Source organism: Carassius auratus, unplaced genomic scaffold (genome assembly GCF_003368295.1).
Source record: "Carassius auratus strain Wakin unplaced genomic scaffold, ASM336829v1 scaf_tig00024639, whole genome shotgun sequence".
NCBI lineage: Eukaryota > Metazoa > Chordata > Actinopteri > Cypriniformes > Cyprinidae > Carassius > Carassius auratus.
Window position 1 is genome coordinate 23,898 of NW_020525364.1, and position 15,831 is coordinate 39,728.

General features: G+C 36.3%; 1 protein-coding gene and 2 pseudogenes across 1 annotated transcript; 2 read left to right on the plus strand and 1 right to left on the minus strand.

Annotated features, from left to right (window-relative positions):
- The first annotated feature begins 448 nt into the window (after window positions 1–448).
- Window positions 449–7,203, plus strand: LOC113078202 (protein arginine N-methyltransferase 7-like). Its single transcript, XM_026250510.1, has 17 exons — window positions 449–683; window positions 977–1,013; window positions 1,273–1,422; window positions 1,503–1,611; window positions 2,037–2,149; window positions 2,228–2,457; window positions 2,541–2,721; window positions 3,435–3,559; window positions 3,677–3,812; window positions 3,908–3,991; window positions 4,732–4,779; window positions 4,866–4,955; window positions 5,101–5,262; window positions 5,371–5,445; window positions 5,555–5,715; window positions 6,221–6,317; window positions 6,479–7,203. Exons 1-17 carry the CDS (start codon window positions 583–585, stop codon window positions 6,644–6,646), a joined length of 2,067 nt encoding a protein of 688 aa, XP_026106295.1. The 5' UTR covers window positions 449–582; the 3' UTR covers window positions 6,647–7,203.
- On the minus strand, window positions 6,939–10,161 carry LOC113078203 (anamorsin-like; annotated as a pseudogene).
- A 139-nt stretch (window positions 10,162–10,300) lies between these two features.
- On the plus strand, window positions 10,301–12,424 carry LOC113078204 (ubiquinone biosynthesis protein COQ9, mitochondrial-like; annotated as a pseudogene).
- The last annotated feature ends 3,407 nt before the right edge of the window (window positions 12,425–15,831 follow it).

Sequence of the window (15,831 nt, forward strand, 5' to 3'; positions counted from 1 at the left end):
AACAGCGCCATCTCCGGACAAGTACACAGACACAACAATATTCTTATATTATAAATTACACATCAAGATTCAAATATTCAGGCTTTTATACAGGTGGAACAAATACCATGAAAATGAATATACAAATAATAGCTTTACAATTTGTATAGAACAGCTATGATATGTTTCACAATCTTTACACAAATCCACGAGGAAGGAACCAGACACTGTAAGTGAGAGCTAAATAATGTTCAACAACACAAAATATTGCCCCTACCTTCAAAAGTGGCCCAACATTTCAAAGACAAGGACAAGTCAAGCACGTACCTTAAATTAACATCCTAACTTCGACTTGTTTATGTGTTATCAACACAACGCATAACCATAGACAGAAAAAGAGCGCATAACACACAAACTGTAAGTAATTTTGGTAAAGGCTGATGGGAAGCGGCCTTCAGTTGTCACGTGATCTTAGGGGCGTGACTTTACGGAAAAAACATGGCTGCGCCCGGTGAGATCATGTTGGATTAATCTATTTGTGAACGATCTAGGAATTGTAATACAATATACATTCATCAGTATATTTGTTTACTAATAACTGAAATGACAATGAAGACATTTTGCGGTCGTGCAAATCCAACAACCGGAGCGCTGGACTGGGTTGAGGAAAGCGAGGAGTATGATTACCATCAGGAGATTGCGAGGTGTGTAAACCATCTCATGTGACATCACCATGCGCCTTCAACAAGTTATCTTTGCTTGGTTTTGTAGGAGTTATCAATGATATTGTTTTCAAAAATTTAAATTAGTCAGTGACGCGGTGAAAATACTTGTATTTGCAAATACTCTTTACACATGGAACCTGTTTTAAAGTGCTAAGTTAGATTATCAATAAAATTTAATCATTTAATTAATTCTAGTCGTGTGATCTCCTGTTATGGGACAGGGGGTAAATTATCTGGGAATATCCTGATAATAGTTGCTGTGTCTTTCCCAGGTCCTGCTATGCCGATATGCTCCATGATAAAGACAGAGTAAGTATTGTTGTTGGACACATTAATACACGATATCTCCTATGATGAAGGACAGTTTGCAAAATAAGTTATTTAGGTTTTATGTAAAAAAGAAAATCAAAATGAATAAATGATGATAGAATGTTCAATTCTTGGGTGAACTATCCTTTTAAGATTAGTTGTCATATTTTCCAAAGCATATGGACTGAAAATCACCCAGTTTTAAACACAGTAGCTAATATGTTGCTAATCGTTGATCTCTATGCCTTATGTACTTAAGAATGAGAAATACTACCAAGGCATTCGAGCAGCGGTGAGCAGAGTAAAGGCTCGCGGTGAACGGGTGGTGGTCCTGGACATCGGCACTGGGACGGGTTTGCTCTCTATGATGGCTGTGACGGCTGGAGCCGATTATTGCTATGCCATAGAGGTGCTCACTAATGCTCATGTATGGAATTTTGAGTAATAAGAAAACATTTGAATGAAGACAAATATATGAATCCCATACAGGTGTTTAAACCCATGGCACAGGCTGCCACGTGCATCGTGGAGAGGAACGGCTTCTCAGATAAAATCAAGGTCATCAACAAACACTCCACGGAGGTTACCGTTGGACCAGGTAAGACAACCACCAATATGCTTATTAATTATTATCCAGGTAAATCAGATGGGTTCAATGCAGTGCTTTAATATAGTAATAATTATACAGCTGATAATTACAGTCCTGAATGTTGATTGGTCAGTACAGCTTTCGACCCATATTAAAATATATGATAATATACTGTATAACTACCTACTGTGTCTATTATATATATAATATTTTACAATTCTATTTAATTTAATATTTTATATATTAATAATTTTATTATACATATATGTGTGTTATATATATATATATATATATATATATAGATAGATAGATAGATAGATAGATAGAGAAAATCAACTTGAATTTGTGCCATATTGTAAATATATTAATGAAAACCATCAACTGTATCAGCTTGTATTGCATTCTTGCAAATATACATGTATTTGTATGTGTAGATGGAGACATGGAAGAACGAGCTAACATCCTTGTCACAGAGCTGTTTGACACAGAGCTGATCGGTGAAGGAGCTTTGCCCAGCTATGAACATGCACACATGCACCTCGTCCAGGTACACACAGTTGTAAATTGCAGTTGAACTTTTGCTGTATTGTTTAAGTGTTTAACGGAGTTGCTCTCGCTGGCACAGGCAGATTGTGAAGCTGTGCCACATCGTGCCACAGTCTATGCCCAGCTGGTGGAGTCAGATATGCTGTGGAAATGGTCACAGCTCCAACCCATAGAGGTGGATGGGAGCAAACTGCTGCCCCCTCCTGCTGTGGTGAAGTGTGCAGGAGCGCCTTCTGTCTGTGATATCCAGCTTAGCCAGGTGCCACCAGAGTCTTTCACTCCCCTCGGGCCCATCTGCACCATGTTCAGGTACAAGTCTGGATGTAATTTAGCTGTCTAGATTAAAACAGGGTCATTTTTTTCTTTGTAGCTCATCTACTCTTTCACACTAGGGTGGATTTCAGCAAACCGGTTAGCAGCGCTGCTCAGTCCTACATGGCACAGTTCAAGGCCCAGACCAGTGGGAGAGCACAGGTGGTCTTATCCTGGTGGGACATCGACATGGACCCCGATGGCAACATTGTGTGCACTATGGCCCCCAGTTGGAACTACTCAGATCCTCATACTTACCCTGTATGTACCGGTGCTTAGCCATTAATATTCACATAGGAATATCAAAAATATGTAATAAATAAATAATATAATACGTAATAAGTAAATAATAGTAAATAAGTAATCTTTCATCCCAAAAACAATTCAAAGTAAAAAAGAAGAAAGTTAGCTTATATTTAGTCCCATTATTAAAATTATTTTAATGAAAATGAAAACGCACCATCCAAATCTATAAATGTTAATTTTGTTTTTGAATTGTGTTTGTAATTCTCATTATTGTCATTAATAATTCTTATGAGATCTATTTCTGTAATACACAAAATTGGGCATACATAATAAGAATAATGTAAAGATTTCTAAATACTCTTCAATAATATTTAAATAATTTATTACATTTATCAAAAAATATTTATGTAAAAATATATATATATATATATATTTTTAGCAATACAAAGGGTTCATGAATATTAATATTCTTTCTTGACATCATTTATTTTAATAGTGTCACAATGCAAAACAAAACAAAAAATGTTCCTAAAAAAGGGTTTAATTTTATGCAGTATAATAATTAAAAAAATGTAAGTATTAATGAACAATAAATAAACAATTTTAGGCTGAATGTCTTTGGAAGATGAATAATCTAATCTAATCTAATATGAACCCGTAATGCCAATAAACTTTCTTTGGCTTGATGTATAAATATGTTTGATTATTTTTCATCATGTGATGTGCAGTGGAGGGATCACTGGATGCAGAGTGTCTACTTCCTGTCTGCAGAGGAGAATGTGTCAGAAGGAGAAGAGCTGAATTTAATCGTCTCCCATGATGACTACAGTCTCTGGTACAGCCTTACACACAGGTAATCTGATTTTGAGCAGTGTTTAGCCATACTGACAAATTCTCAACTTTAACCAAGACCGAACATAAACAGTCTTTGAGGAAGACAATATGATATTTTTCACAATCTGTATTATAGTGAACAAAATGATGTCAAAGTGGCAAAGTTTCGGCCGTGTTGCACCTGTCAGGCTCACCTGGTCTGGACGAGGCCTCGCTTCGGGGAACTGAATGACGAACAGAGGACTGAGAGTTATGTGAATGCATTACGCAGTGTAAGTTAACTGTTCATTTACATGTGAGATTGAATCGCTGCTTTCTGTTGACCGGCAATGGCTCAAATCTGAGTGTGTGTCATGTCTGCTTGCAGATTCTGAAACCAGACAGTGTGTGTTTGTCTGTCAGTGACGGGAGCCTATTACCCATTTTTGCTCATCTACTTGGGTCTAAAAAGGTGAGAATGCATTTTTTTTTCAAGTCAGTAGGTTCACAAATTAGCAAGCTCCCTTCTCCCTACACAGACAGCTGCCTTCTAAGGCAGCATCCTAAGCTTCATGGAAACTTTTAAGTAAATTATAAGCAACTCTATGCATTAGATGTCTTGATTTCAGTAGTGTTTGATGTTAGCATGCTGCTAAGCTAATAATGCAATATTGGGTAAATAATCTGCTTTGAGCTAAACTCAACTATTTTTCTGGAGTAAATTAGAGATTTTAAGTAAATTATAAGCAACTCTATGCACCACACAACTTGTAGTTGACTTCAGTAGAGTTTGATGTTAGCCTGTTGCTAAGCTAACAATGCAGTATTGGTTAAAAAAATCGGTTTTGAATTAAAATGAACCATTTTTAGCAAGAAAGTCATAATTTTTAAGTAAATTATAAGCAGCCTGTGCACTACACTGCATTGCATTATCGGGTAAATTATCTGTTTTGAGTTAAACAGAACTATTTATATCAATACTTTTAAGTATTGAATGAATAACTGACATTATTCTTACCTTATAATGCATAACGTCTTTGATTAATTTTTTTCAGTGAAGGATAAATGTTGCATTACCTTGTAGCTGTAGCTAAAATTAGGTATCCTAGGAGGCAATACAGTTAAGTAAAAAACTGTCTAGGTAGGCACCTCACTAGGTTTTGGAACAGAACATAACATAATGTATATGAATCTTTCTTTTTATCTTTTCAGGTGTTCAGTTTGGAAAGCTCTGGAATGGCGAAACAAGTGATCGAACAGGTGAGATTTTGTATCTAAAAAAGAATTACCTACATGAGTTCAGACAGGATTAGTTGGTAATGAAAAGTTTTATCTCCTGCTCACAGGTGCTGCACACTAACTCACTGAAGCATGGAGTCCAGCTCCTGGGAGTACGACCTGAGCAGCTCTCATTAGCTGATCTAGAAGGAAATCGGGTACGAACTAAACCGAATCTGCATAGACCAAGATGCCCTCTATATATGTACTTTACAAGCATTTGTAGAGTTTCAAAGACTCTGCACAATCTGAAATTACAACAACAGTAAGTGATCTAGTGATCTTGTATTTTCCACCCTTCAGATTTCAGTATTGATGGCAGAGCCGTACTTTAGCACCAGTCTTCTGCCGTGGCACTCTCTGTTTTTCTGGTATTGCCGCACCGCTGTGGCGCAGCTGCTCCATCCCAGTGTCACCATCCTGCCCCGTGCTGCCACGCTTTACATAGTCGCTGTTGAATTTCAAGTAAATGATTTATTTTGGATAATAGTTGTTGGATATATACGGTATTCTGTAATATATATTTCCAGACTGACTGACTTCTGTATAATACATTTGTGAATCCTGAATCAGGATCTGTGGCGAATCCGAGCTGCTTGCGGTACTTGTGAGGGCTTTGATGTCAGTCCAATGGATGAGATGATTCAGGTGAGAGCCGGTTACAGGTTTTGGTCTGAACCTCTGTTATGAATAAGCAAGTTGTGTGAAATTTAAATGCAGTTGATTAAGATGCTTTTGTGATGAACTCCACCCACAGCGATCTTTGGATTACCGTGAATCCTTGGAGGCAGAGCCGCATCCACTGTGGGAATACCCATGTCGTGCTCTGACAAAACCACGTCCAGTTCTGACATTTGACTTTACGCAATGCGTTCCTGAACAGCCAGTTAACAGTGATGGAACTGTGGCATTCACTGGGTAATATGAACATATTATAATTATTATATTGCTTTAAACATAATACAAAATTATACTAAATTATAACATATTTATAATGGCATTTGTAACAGAATTATGATATTATAACTTTTAATATGAATATCATGTATGAATTCATTGATATCAGTTGTAAAAATTAAATTTCTGATTTAGCATGAATTTTAAAATGCTAAAATAGAAATTAATAATTAATATAAACTATATTAAAATAATGTTCAGAAGTTTGGGTCAGGAAGATTTTTTTAAAGAAGTCTCTTAGGTTCAACAGAGCTGGATTTTTCTGATCAAAAATATAGTAAAAACAGTAATATTCTGAATATTGTGTACTATTACAATATAAATGTTTTCTATCTAACTATCTATCTATCTAAATGTATATATGTATGTGTATATATATATATATATATGTGTGTGTGTGTGTGTGTGTGTGTGTGTATATATATAGCATTTTTTTCTGTGGTGTGAAACTAATTTGATGTTTCAGGAGAGGACACTGTCATGGTGTTGCTCTCTGGATGGAGTATCAGCTGACTGAGGACATCAATGTAAGCATGGGCCTTACCAAACAAGTCAGCGAAGAGGTATTTGCTAAAAATTATCGTTTATTGTACAAACAATATCTGCATTCGGCTGAAATGTCAGTCTTGAAAAATGAAAAAAAAAAAATGTTGAAATTCAGATAAGAATGTAATGTATCACTCTCTTGACCTCTTCACTGTAATTGGCTTCTCTCATTTCACAGGGAGCTTGTGAATGGAACCCACACCGGAAACAAGGAGTGTTTTTTTTCAGATCCGCCAGGGAAACTTCTGGAGATGGAAGGGAAGATCTTTCCTATAATTTAACCTTTGAACCTCATACTGGTGATATTAAAATGAACTTCTCTGTCACTGAACCTTTACAAGACTGAACTAAACTAGGCCATCCCTGGTTTACATTTTGTCCCAAGACAATGCTTATCCAAAGAGTTTCAGTGACTGTGAACTTCTTACATGAGCTTGTAACTGGTTTTCTCCTCTCTATAAGAAGCTTAAGTAATTTATCGGAATAATCCGATGTGCATTTAAACTCATCCGGTCAGAGCTATGAATTTATATTCTGATTGCATACTACACTATAGAACTGTATGGTGCTATGCAAGTCTCAAGATGCTGTTTTAAGTAGTGATATAAAATGTCTTGCAGTATTAAAAAAAGTCCATGTCAAAAGTTTCCAATTTTATTAACCATTTGATTTTGGCTTAAAATAATCTTATTTTATACAGAAGGCAAAATACATGAACAACTGGTTTGGATTTTCAAAATAAAACAAATTACACTCAAATTGCAGATTCATTTCATATACACTTAAAATGAGATCATATAAAGCAGATAATTATTCATATCATTTGAACATTTCAGTGATATCTCTGGACGCTATCTGACAAAAGACAGAAAAGAAAACTGATGGAAAATAAACATTTACCACCAAACAGTGTGTAACCTTTTCAGTTTTTTTCATGTATTTATTATACGGGTATCTAGTGTATTCAGTTGTCAGATGACACTGTGAACTGTGTCCCAGTTGGCCCAAATGTTGCAGAATGATAACGGAATGTATTAATGTCTCAAAAGTGAATGTCTATGTATCAGCTATGTCAGCGTTGGCCAGCAGAACCTTCTCCCCGGGTTTGAAGGCAGGCATGCCTAAATATGGACAGCTGGCACATCGGAAGGCATCACCCAGATAACACTAAAGAGGAAAAATATATCAGCTGTCAATTTATACAAAGACATTAAGAATTTTATCATAGGAATACATACACTTCCACAGGCTGATTTGGGCTGGCTGGCTTTCTGAGTGGCTTTACTCTCCTTTTCCAGTTCTTCAGCAAGGCCACAAGTGCTACAGAACAAGAACACTGGCGTTAGTCAGATGGATACATTGTTTATGAATTACATTTGTTTTTTTTAAGGTAATCACCAATTTTTGCAGGCCTTCTTTTTCTTTTTGGAGTCGTCTCCACAGGAAGCCTTGAGGGAGGAAGGGTCGGGCTTTTTCAGATCTTCAGCATCTAAAAGTGCATCCGAATCGACCAAATCCTAGAGAGTGGAGCAGAACAATGTGGTGGGTGATACACAAAATGCACAAGATTGACCGATGCCAAAGCCATTCTTTACATACCACATCATCGTCATCCATTTCATTGACTGATAGAGTCCACTTTTGTGCGGTGCTCGGATCAAGAGCTGGCTTCTCTGCAGAAAACAAGTATTGTGTGGAGGGCTTATTGATCTGTCCATTTTTATTTGATGTGTCAACATGCATGAAAGACAACACACAAAATTAAAAAAAGGTAATTGTGACCTTTTTATTATCTCACAATTAGTGAAACTGAAATTTACAAAATCTCACATTTGACTTTTTCTCATTATTGTGAGTTTACATCTCGTACGGAATAATACAAGTAATTGTGTCGTATCTTTTTTTTTTTTTTACTTCTTTAGATAAGTGATATGACGCAATATACAGTAAACTCATTTGTGGGGGAAAAGTTCAGAATGGTGAGATGAAAACTTGTAAAAATAGGTTACGTTTAATGTGTCAGTGCTTAAATACCACAGACCTGTTGTAGTGGTTTTCTTGCCAAAGGAAAGTTTCAGTTGAGTTGAGGATCCGACCTCAAAGTTAGGTTTCGATGCTGACAATCGCAGCCTTAAAAGTGTGTCTCCCTGGAACCCTGTGCGTTCTCGCAGAGCTGCGGCTGCTTCTGGACTCACTGACTCCGTCTTTACCTGTGAAAAGTTTCGTTTGCATCATCAGTCATCGGTGATTATGCCAAGCATTTTTTTTCAGTCTTTTTGAAATTCAAAATATTAAAATTATATTTTCATTTCAATAATAAACATAATAGACATCAGTGAAATAATGATAGAGTTTCAAAACTAAATTCAACAGTTTGTCAATGTGAATTTTGTTTATTATTACAGTCACAGATTGTTAAATTATATTAAAAAACTTATTAACTACAACAATAATTATTATTCTAATTTATTATAAATACTATATTAATAATAAAAGTTATATGTGGAATAATGATTTTTAAAAAGGATTAAAATGATCAGTATTATTAAAATTCTATTATAATAATTCACAAATATTAATTTCAAACGACATAAAATATATATATATATATATTTTTATTTTTTTTTCTTCAATATCACCCAGTCCTACACTGAATCAACTTTAAAAATAAGTCATAATAACTGAATACCGGCCTCAGTGACAGATACTAATCCAGACAGTTTGAGAGCTGACACTAGTTTTCCAGCGGTTCTCACACTATTATCCTCAGAACCTAAGAAAAATGTTATAATGTGAACTGTTAGCACTGATTATTTTCCCTAGAGAATGTTGCAGAGACCGCGCCGTTCTGAGTCAGATACCCGTCACCGGCTCTTCTAGCACAAGTTTGCCACCAGGTTTCATCACTCTGGCGATCTCAGCCAGCATTTCTGAACTGTGGATTGGTGAGCTGTCGGTCAGCAGGCCAGAGAGAACCCAGTCATAACCAGAAGCTGCATGAGAAGCTAAAACAGACAGATTTTGGGGGGTGAATTATTTTTTTTATTTTTTAACTTGGACCAAGACTTGGAAGTATTAAACTAATATACATCTGTACTTACACAATTGTAGTCTCTCCATGTTCTCCAAAGACACCAGGCTCTGGTTACCAACAGCAGTGCCAATGCTTTCAGCAAACTCCTTCAGTGCAGTGGGAGATGATGGTCCACATCAGCAGCACCCTGTCCTCGTCCTTCAGCCCAAGGTCTGCCATCACCTGCGGATATGTGCTAATATAAGAATCAAATGCATGATTTGACTCTTTTCTACACTAAACATTACAAATGACCATTTACAGTAAAATCTGCTGCATCATAATTACGGTGCAGCACAACGTAAACACACAACATCGCGTGTCAGAGATAGATATCAACACAATGTAACGAAAGAGCTCTAGTAACATGCCATTCAGTTTAACCAAAAATCAGAAAAACCCTCAATAATAATGGATGCTTTTTGTTGTTGTTGTTGTTTTTTTAGAAAAAAAGAAATAGCTGTTCAACCTGTTTAGCGTGTCAAATGATGTTTTTCCAACACTGGTGGTCGCAGCTACAATGTCGCAGGATGATGCATGTAGGCGTCGCGCTGAAATGATGACATTTGCTGTTTCTGGAATAAAAGCATAGAATGGCTATCAACATAATGGCCATCAAAAACCGTTGTTCATATTTAAAGTCTATTATCAATTTGCTAAAAAAATTAAAAAATATAATTTAATAGAGTCATAATTCAGCTACCCTGATCGCCGTTACAGTAACAGGACGTACGGTAGTCATGTGGTACATGTTACTTTTCTCCGCGCTGATTACAATTTGCCAATCGCCTCCGTTTCTGATTATCTACCAAGGCGCTTTATGTACCACATTCTCAAAGATTGTTGAGGAGGATATATAATTTATATAAGATTCTAATTCATTTAAATGGCTACATTTAAATTATTGTGCTCTATATTATACAAATTACAAAATTGCGATGAACATAGTGAGATTTTGACCGCGGCTCAACGGCGAATTTGGTTTACTGGGACACCAAGCGCCTCCTAGTAGAGAAGCGATTATTTTCATTGGGTGATAACATCATAACATTCGTTATGCTCCCGCTGTAGTTTCTTGATATGGCGGCGCTGATTAAAGCACTGAGAGCTGGAAGGGTCTTGCGGGTTCTCGGCAGCGGTAAGCGAGGGAACGTGATAGGGAGTCTGGCGTTAGCATTTCAGTCCACAGTATTTGTGTTTAAAACGTTGACTAGTCACACGCGACACCTGCCGAAGGCTTTCGTATCTTGTAAATAGTTCTGCCTGCTTCCAAATGTAAGTCAGCTGGCCACTATAGAAGGTGAACATGAAGGGCAGGATTGCACTTGCAAACATAAAGTGCATATTAAAAATCAATAACATTTGAGAATTGTGCGGTTCAGCCTGATGGCAAGGAAAAATGTTTGACTTGAAACGTGCTGGTTGATTTCAGTTGCTCTATAGAAAGCTCAGCTTTATGTTTAAAGTGGATATTCTGTCCATTGCAAAGTAATGAATAAACGCAAGCTTAACTTTGAATCAACTCTTTGTTTGTGATTGTTTCACTATCACTCCATTGAGTCTGACCCATTATATGAGAAGTAAAACCAAAATCTCAATGTGCAAAACTTTTTATTGTTGCATTGCAATACTTGACACAACATTTTTTATTATCTAATTATGGATGGAGCATTTTGTTGCATGGTAATTATATTGACTGCCCCATTACTGTTGCAGTTCAAGGCACACTCGGTCCCCAGTGCAGCAACGTGAGACGGGGATTCCATCGTGCCCGCCTGTTACAACTGACCAATGACTCTAAAAGTCCCACATCTGTGCCTCCTCCGTCCAACCATGAGGTTCACACATCTAGAGAAAGCTCATCCTCTTCAGCGCATGGAGAATCTCCAGAAGATGCCCAGACGAACACCAGGTTCGAGCCCCAGTTCTCCAGACCTGATGAAATGCAAGAGTTAAACGGATAGTTCACCAAAAACTGAAAATTACTCTCTCCTCTGTGTTTCCGCTCCACTTCTCATTGGAGCTTATTCTACTCTTGTGAATACATGTACTACAGTTAGTGGAAGATACAGATCAGTTTGTAAAATAAAAAAAAAAAAAAATAAATAAATAAATATATATATATATCTTACACAAATGCATCCCTTAATTTCAGATGGCCTTTATTAGCCCACACTGCCTTGTGGAGTACTTTTTATGATGAATGGCTGGATGCAATTTTTTGGGCTTCAAAATCTAGACCACCATTCACTGCCATTATAAAGCTTGGGACAGCCAGGACATTTTTTTTTTTATATATATAACTCCGATTACATTTTGTATGAAATAATACATTCATATACACATATGATGGCCTGAGAGTGAGTAAGTCATGGGCTAATTTTCATTTTCAGGTGAACCATCCCTTTAAATTCATCAACCTTGCAGCCATTTAATCTAAACTTGTCCGTTTTGTTTGTCAAGTTTTCAAGATCAGAGTGGTGAACATGGTGAAGACTATGAGACAGAAGAACAGCTCCAAGCTCGCATCTTTACCGCGGCTCTATAGTTCGTTCCACAGCACGGCTGGACTCTGGAGGCCATCGCAGCTGGAGCAGAGGTTTGTTTCTTAAAACAGTTATAGAAGTATTAAATGTAGGTATTAGACAATATATCAGTAATAATGTGCTCTGTGATTCAGACTCTTAGCCTGTCATCAGCTTCCACTGGGATGTTCAACAATGGAGCTGGAGATTTGGCCCTGTATTTCGTCGGGCAGTGTAATGCTCAACTTGCCGAGACACTCGCAGAGCAAAATAACCAGGTTCAGCTTGGACAGGCAGAATGAGTTTAATATTATGAATGATTTAATATGCCAATATACTTGAGAAACAAGTGCGAACAGTGCACCCATCAGTTTAGAGGCCCTTGGTTTGAATGACTTAAACACATCTGCAGCCGCAGGACATCACTAGTTTCTCAGACTGCGCTGGTGTGATCTTGGTCCACTCTTCTTCCATAGTGTACTCTCTCCCTATGTATATATATATATATATATATATATATATATATATATATATATATTTTGCTCCTTATATATAATAACCAAATTGTATTATTACTAATATACTGGATAATGTTTGTTCTAGGTGCAAGCCACAGGAGAATCCGTGGTTCAAGGACTCATGGGAGCCGCAATTACAGTAACCAGGCTAAAATCATAAACTTTTAACTAATACCAAGTCACCTTTTATGAATGGACTGTATTTCAGTGATTCTATGAAAAAAGTTGTGCACACATATTTTAAGTCTTCATTTGTACTTTTATATAATTTTAAAATAATCCTAAATATTAATAATTATTATAGATTTGAATAATGATAAAATATGCATGAATATAAAACAAATATCATATAATAAATTAATAATAATATTTGTAATTAATCATTTTCCATTTGAATTTAGGAAATACTTATTTAATGTTTTAAATTAGCTTAATATTTTGATGTTTAATTTTAGTGCTTGCCTGACAAAAGTCTTTGAGAGAAGCGTTGCTATTTTTAACTTTTTTTAGTAAAGGGAGCATAACAGTGTGCAGAATCTTTTTTCTATCATTTGATGTTTAATTTTAGAACATTTAAAAAAAACTGAAACCAATGTTAAAATGTTTAAACGTATTATTTGTTCATTTTATTTAATTATAATAGTAAGCTCTCTTCTCACTCAGCTGAAGAACCTAACAGGGATGAACCAGAGACGATGAGTTACTTCTGATGCTCCTGTCTTCATTTTGTCACATCTTTTACCCTTGGCCATGCTTCTAAACCAATCATTTGAAATGATCACTATGAAAGTGTTTGTGTTGTGATACAGGGTGGATTATAACACTTTTAGCACTTTTAAATGGGTGAGCTGTGCCATACCTGATTCTTTTATCTTAACCTGAGCCCAATAAGCTGAATTTGTAAAAAGAAAGAATAAAAATGTAAATTGTATTTAAGAGTCCTATGTTCATACGGTTTGTGTCAGAAGAAATAAAGGGTAGCCTATTTAATGAAGTATCTAAATCTGTTATTTTGTTGTTGTTGTTGTTGTAGAGTGAACTCTTCCAAAATATTATAAATTTCTCATATTAATATTACAGTTTACAGTAGTACCCATAACTTAGTGAACATGATATTTTGAAATAATATCGTAATGACCTAATTAGTTAAAGGTTTTAATAATGCATTGTTACAAGTCCTCAAAAAGACCCTCAAACTATGACTTCTCAAGTTTTCCGAGGACCTTTTATTTTTAACCGGAAATGGTTCTACAGTGAACACTCGCACAAGCAGGGTGTCAACGGTGTGGTAGTGTGCCAAAGAGGGGCTCGATGCCTGAGCGGATGAACAGCGTAACGCACATACAGTTATTTTATTTATTAAAGTCTTAATCTTGAGCCTAACTTCGCTATGCCGTATGCCAACCAGCCCACAGTGAAAATCACGGAGCTGACGGACGAGAATGTGAAGTTTGTGATCTAGAACACGGATCTCACGTGAGTGGTGCAAGTCCCAGAGTCAAAACGATCAGTTAGCGTTTAATTAAAGCAAGTGTGTTAATGACATTGAAATTCATGTTTAGTTTAATATTTATTTTGTCACTAACAAAAACATGTTTATCTTCGGAACGCAGTTTAAGATATTTTAGATGTAGTCAGAGAGCTCTCAGTCCCTTCGTTGAAACTGTGTGAACTGTTATACTGTCCATGTCCAGAAAGGTAAGAAAAACATCATCAAAAAGTAGTGACATCAGAGGGTCAGTTAGAATTTTTTGAAGCATCGAAAATACATTTTGATCCAAAAATGGAAAAAACTACAACTTTATTCAGCATTGACTTCTTTTCCGTGTTTGTTGTGAGAGAGTTCAAAACAAAGCAGTTTGTGATATCCGGTTTGCGAACGAATCATTCGATGTAACCAGTTGATGTAACCTTTGAACCAGTTCACAAAATCGAACTGAATCTCTTAAACGGTTTGCGTCTCCAATAAGCATTAATCCACAAATGACTTCAGCTGTTAACTTTTATAATGTGTGCGGGACAGTCCCGAAATTTGAAGCTTTGTCCCGCGTCCCGCAAGTCATAAGCAGTGTCCCGCATTTTAATTTCGTCTTCGTCATTTTATTTAATCGTCCTTTAAATTACATTTCTACAATAAAAAAAATGTTAATAGGAAAACACGTACTGAACATGCGCAGCGCAGCCGTTATTATTGGTTCTAGCGGCTAGCCAGAGCAGGAAAATAAACACCGAGAAAAAAAAAACACTCCTGGTGAAAGTGAACTACAGCTACACCTGCCAGGAGTTCTAATGACACATAATGAATGAGAAGGCCCTACTCTAAGCTGCCAGATCAGACAAAAAATATAAATTCAAGATGCACTGAATCCGGTAAGAACGCATTTAATCTTTCTAGTCTTTCCTAATGGAATTTATATGCTTATTTGGAAATGTGCTTTGTAGCGATTGGATTATTATTTTCACTTAATTATTTGGATTGAATACACACGTTCTGTTAACGTGCTGTTAACGTGCTATTTATGTTGATATTTATTTTACTGATATTACTATTAAATATTATTAGTGACGTTCACAGCGCCGGTCAGCACCGTCATTAACATTTTTATAAACCCTTTTAGCAATTTAAAACATGTTAACATCACTGCAAAAAGATATCTAATAAAAAAAATCTATATTTATTCACCTAGTATAATAATAGTAATTTCTCTGCCTCGTGTCCCGCATTGTCCCGCAAAATCAGGTCTGCTGACCTGCAACAGAGCAATAGCCAGGTGGTCACCCTAAATGTGTCTGACACTCCCTCTGAGTTCAAACAAACCAATATCCCAGAGAGATTCCCTGTCTTCCTGTCCTGTCTACCCCCTTGTCATATTGTATGTATGTATGGACAGGTTGATGGATAATTTCGCTGGTACTTGTGAATAGTGACAATAAAGGGCTACTACTACTAATTAATGTACTCAAACAGTACACTGACTGAACTGCTGTGAAGAGAGAACTGAAGATGAACACCGAGTTGAGCCGGATAACGAACAATAGGCTTGACTCGTTCAAATTTTTATTTTATCACAATTTTAGGAAAATATAAATTTTTCAGCTGTTATGTTTTCGCATGAAACTGTATTATGGTGGAGAATTATACGAATAATAAACATAAAAAAAAAACTTTTTCATTAGACATGAGTTACACAATGTGAAAAAAAAAAAAATGAACACCAGAGGGCAGGGTTTGAATGGGAAAAAAAAGTGCGTGTATGGCCATGAAAGAACATTGAACAGCATGCTGATAAGGGCAACGTTTTATTTAAAGCCAAACAATCCCTGAATGGATGTAAGAAGTTTACAGAAAACCGCCCCGAGACAAACTATGTAAACAAAACATGGAAGGAACAAGAGCTACGCGAGTTCGACAACA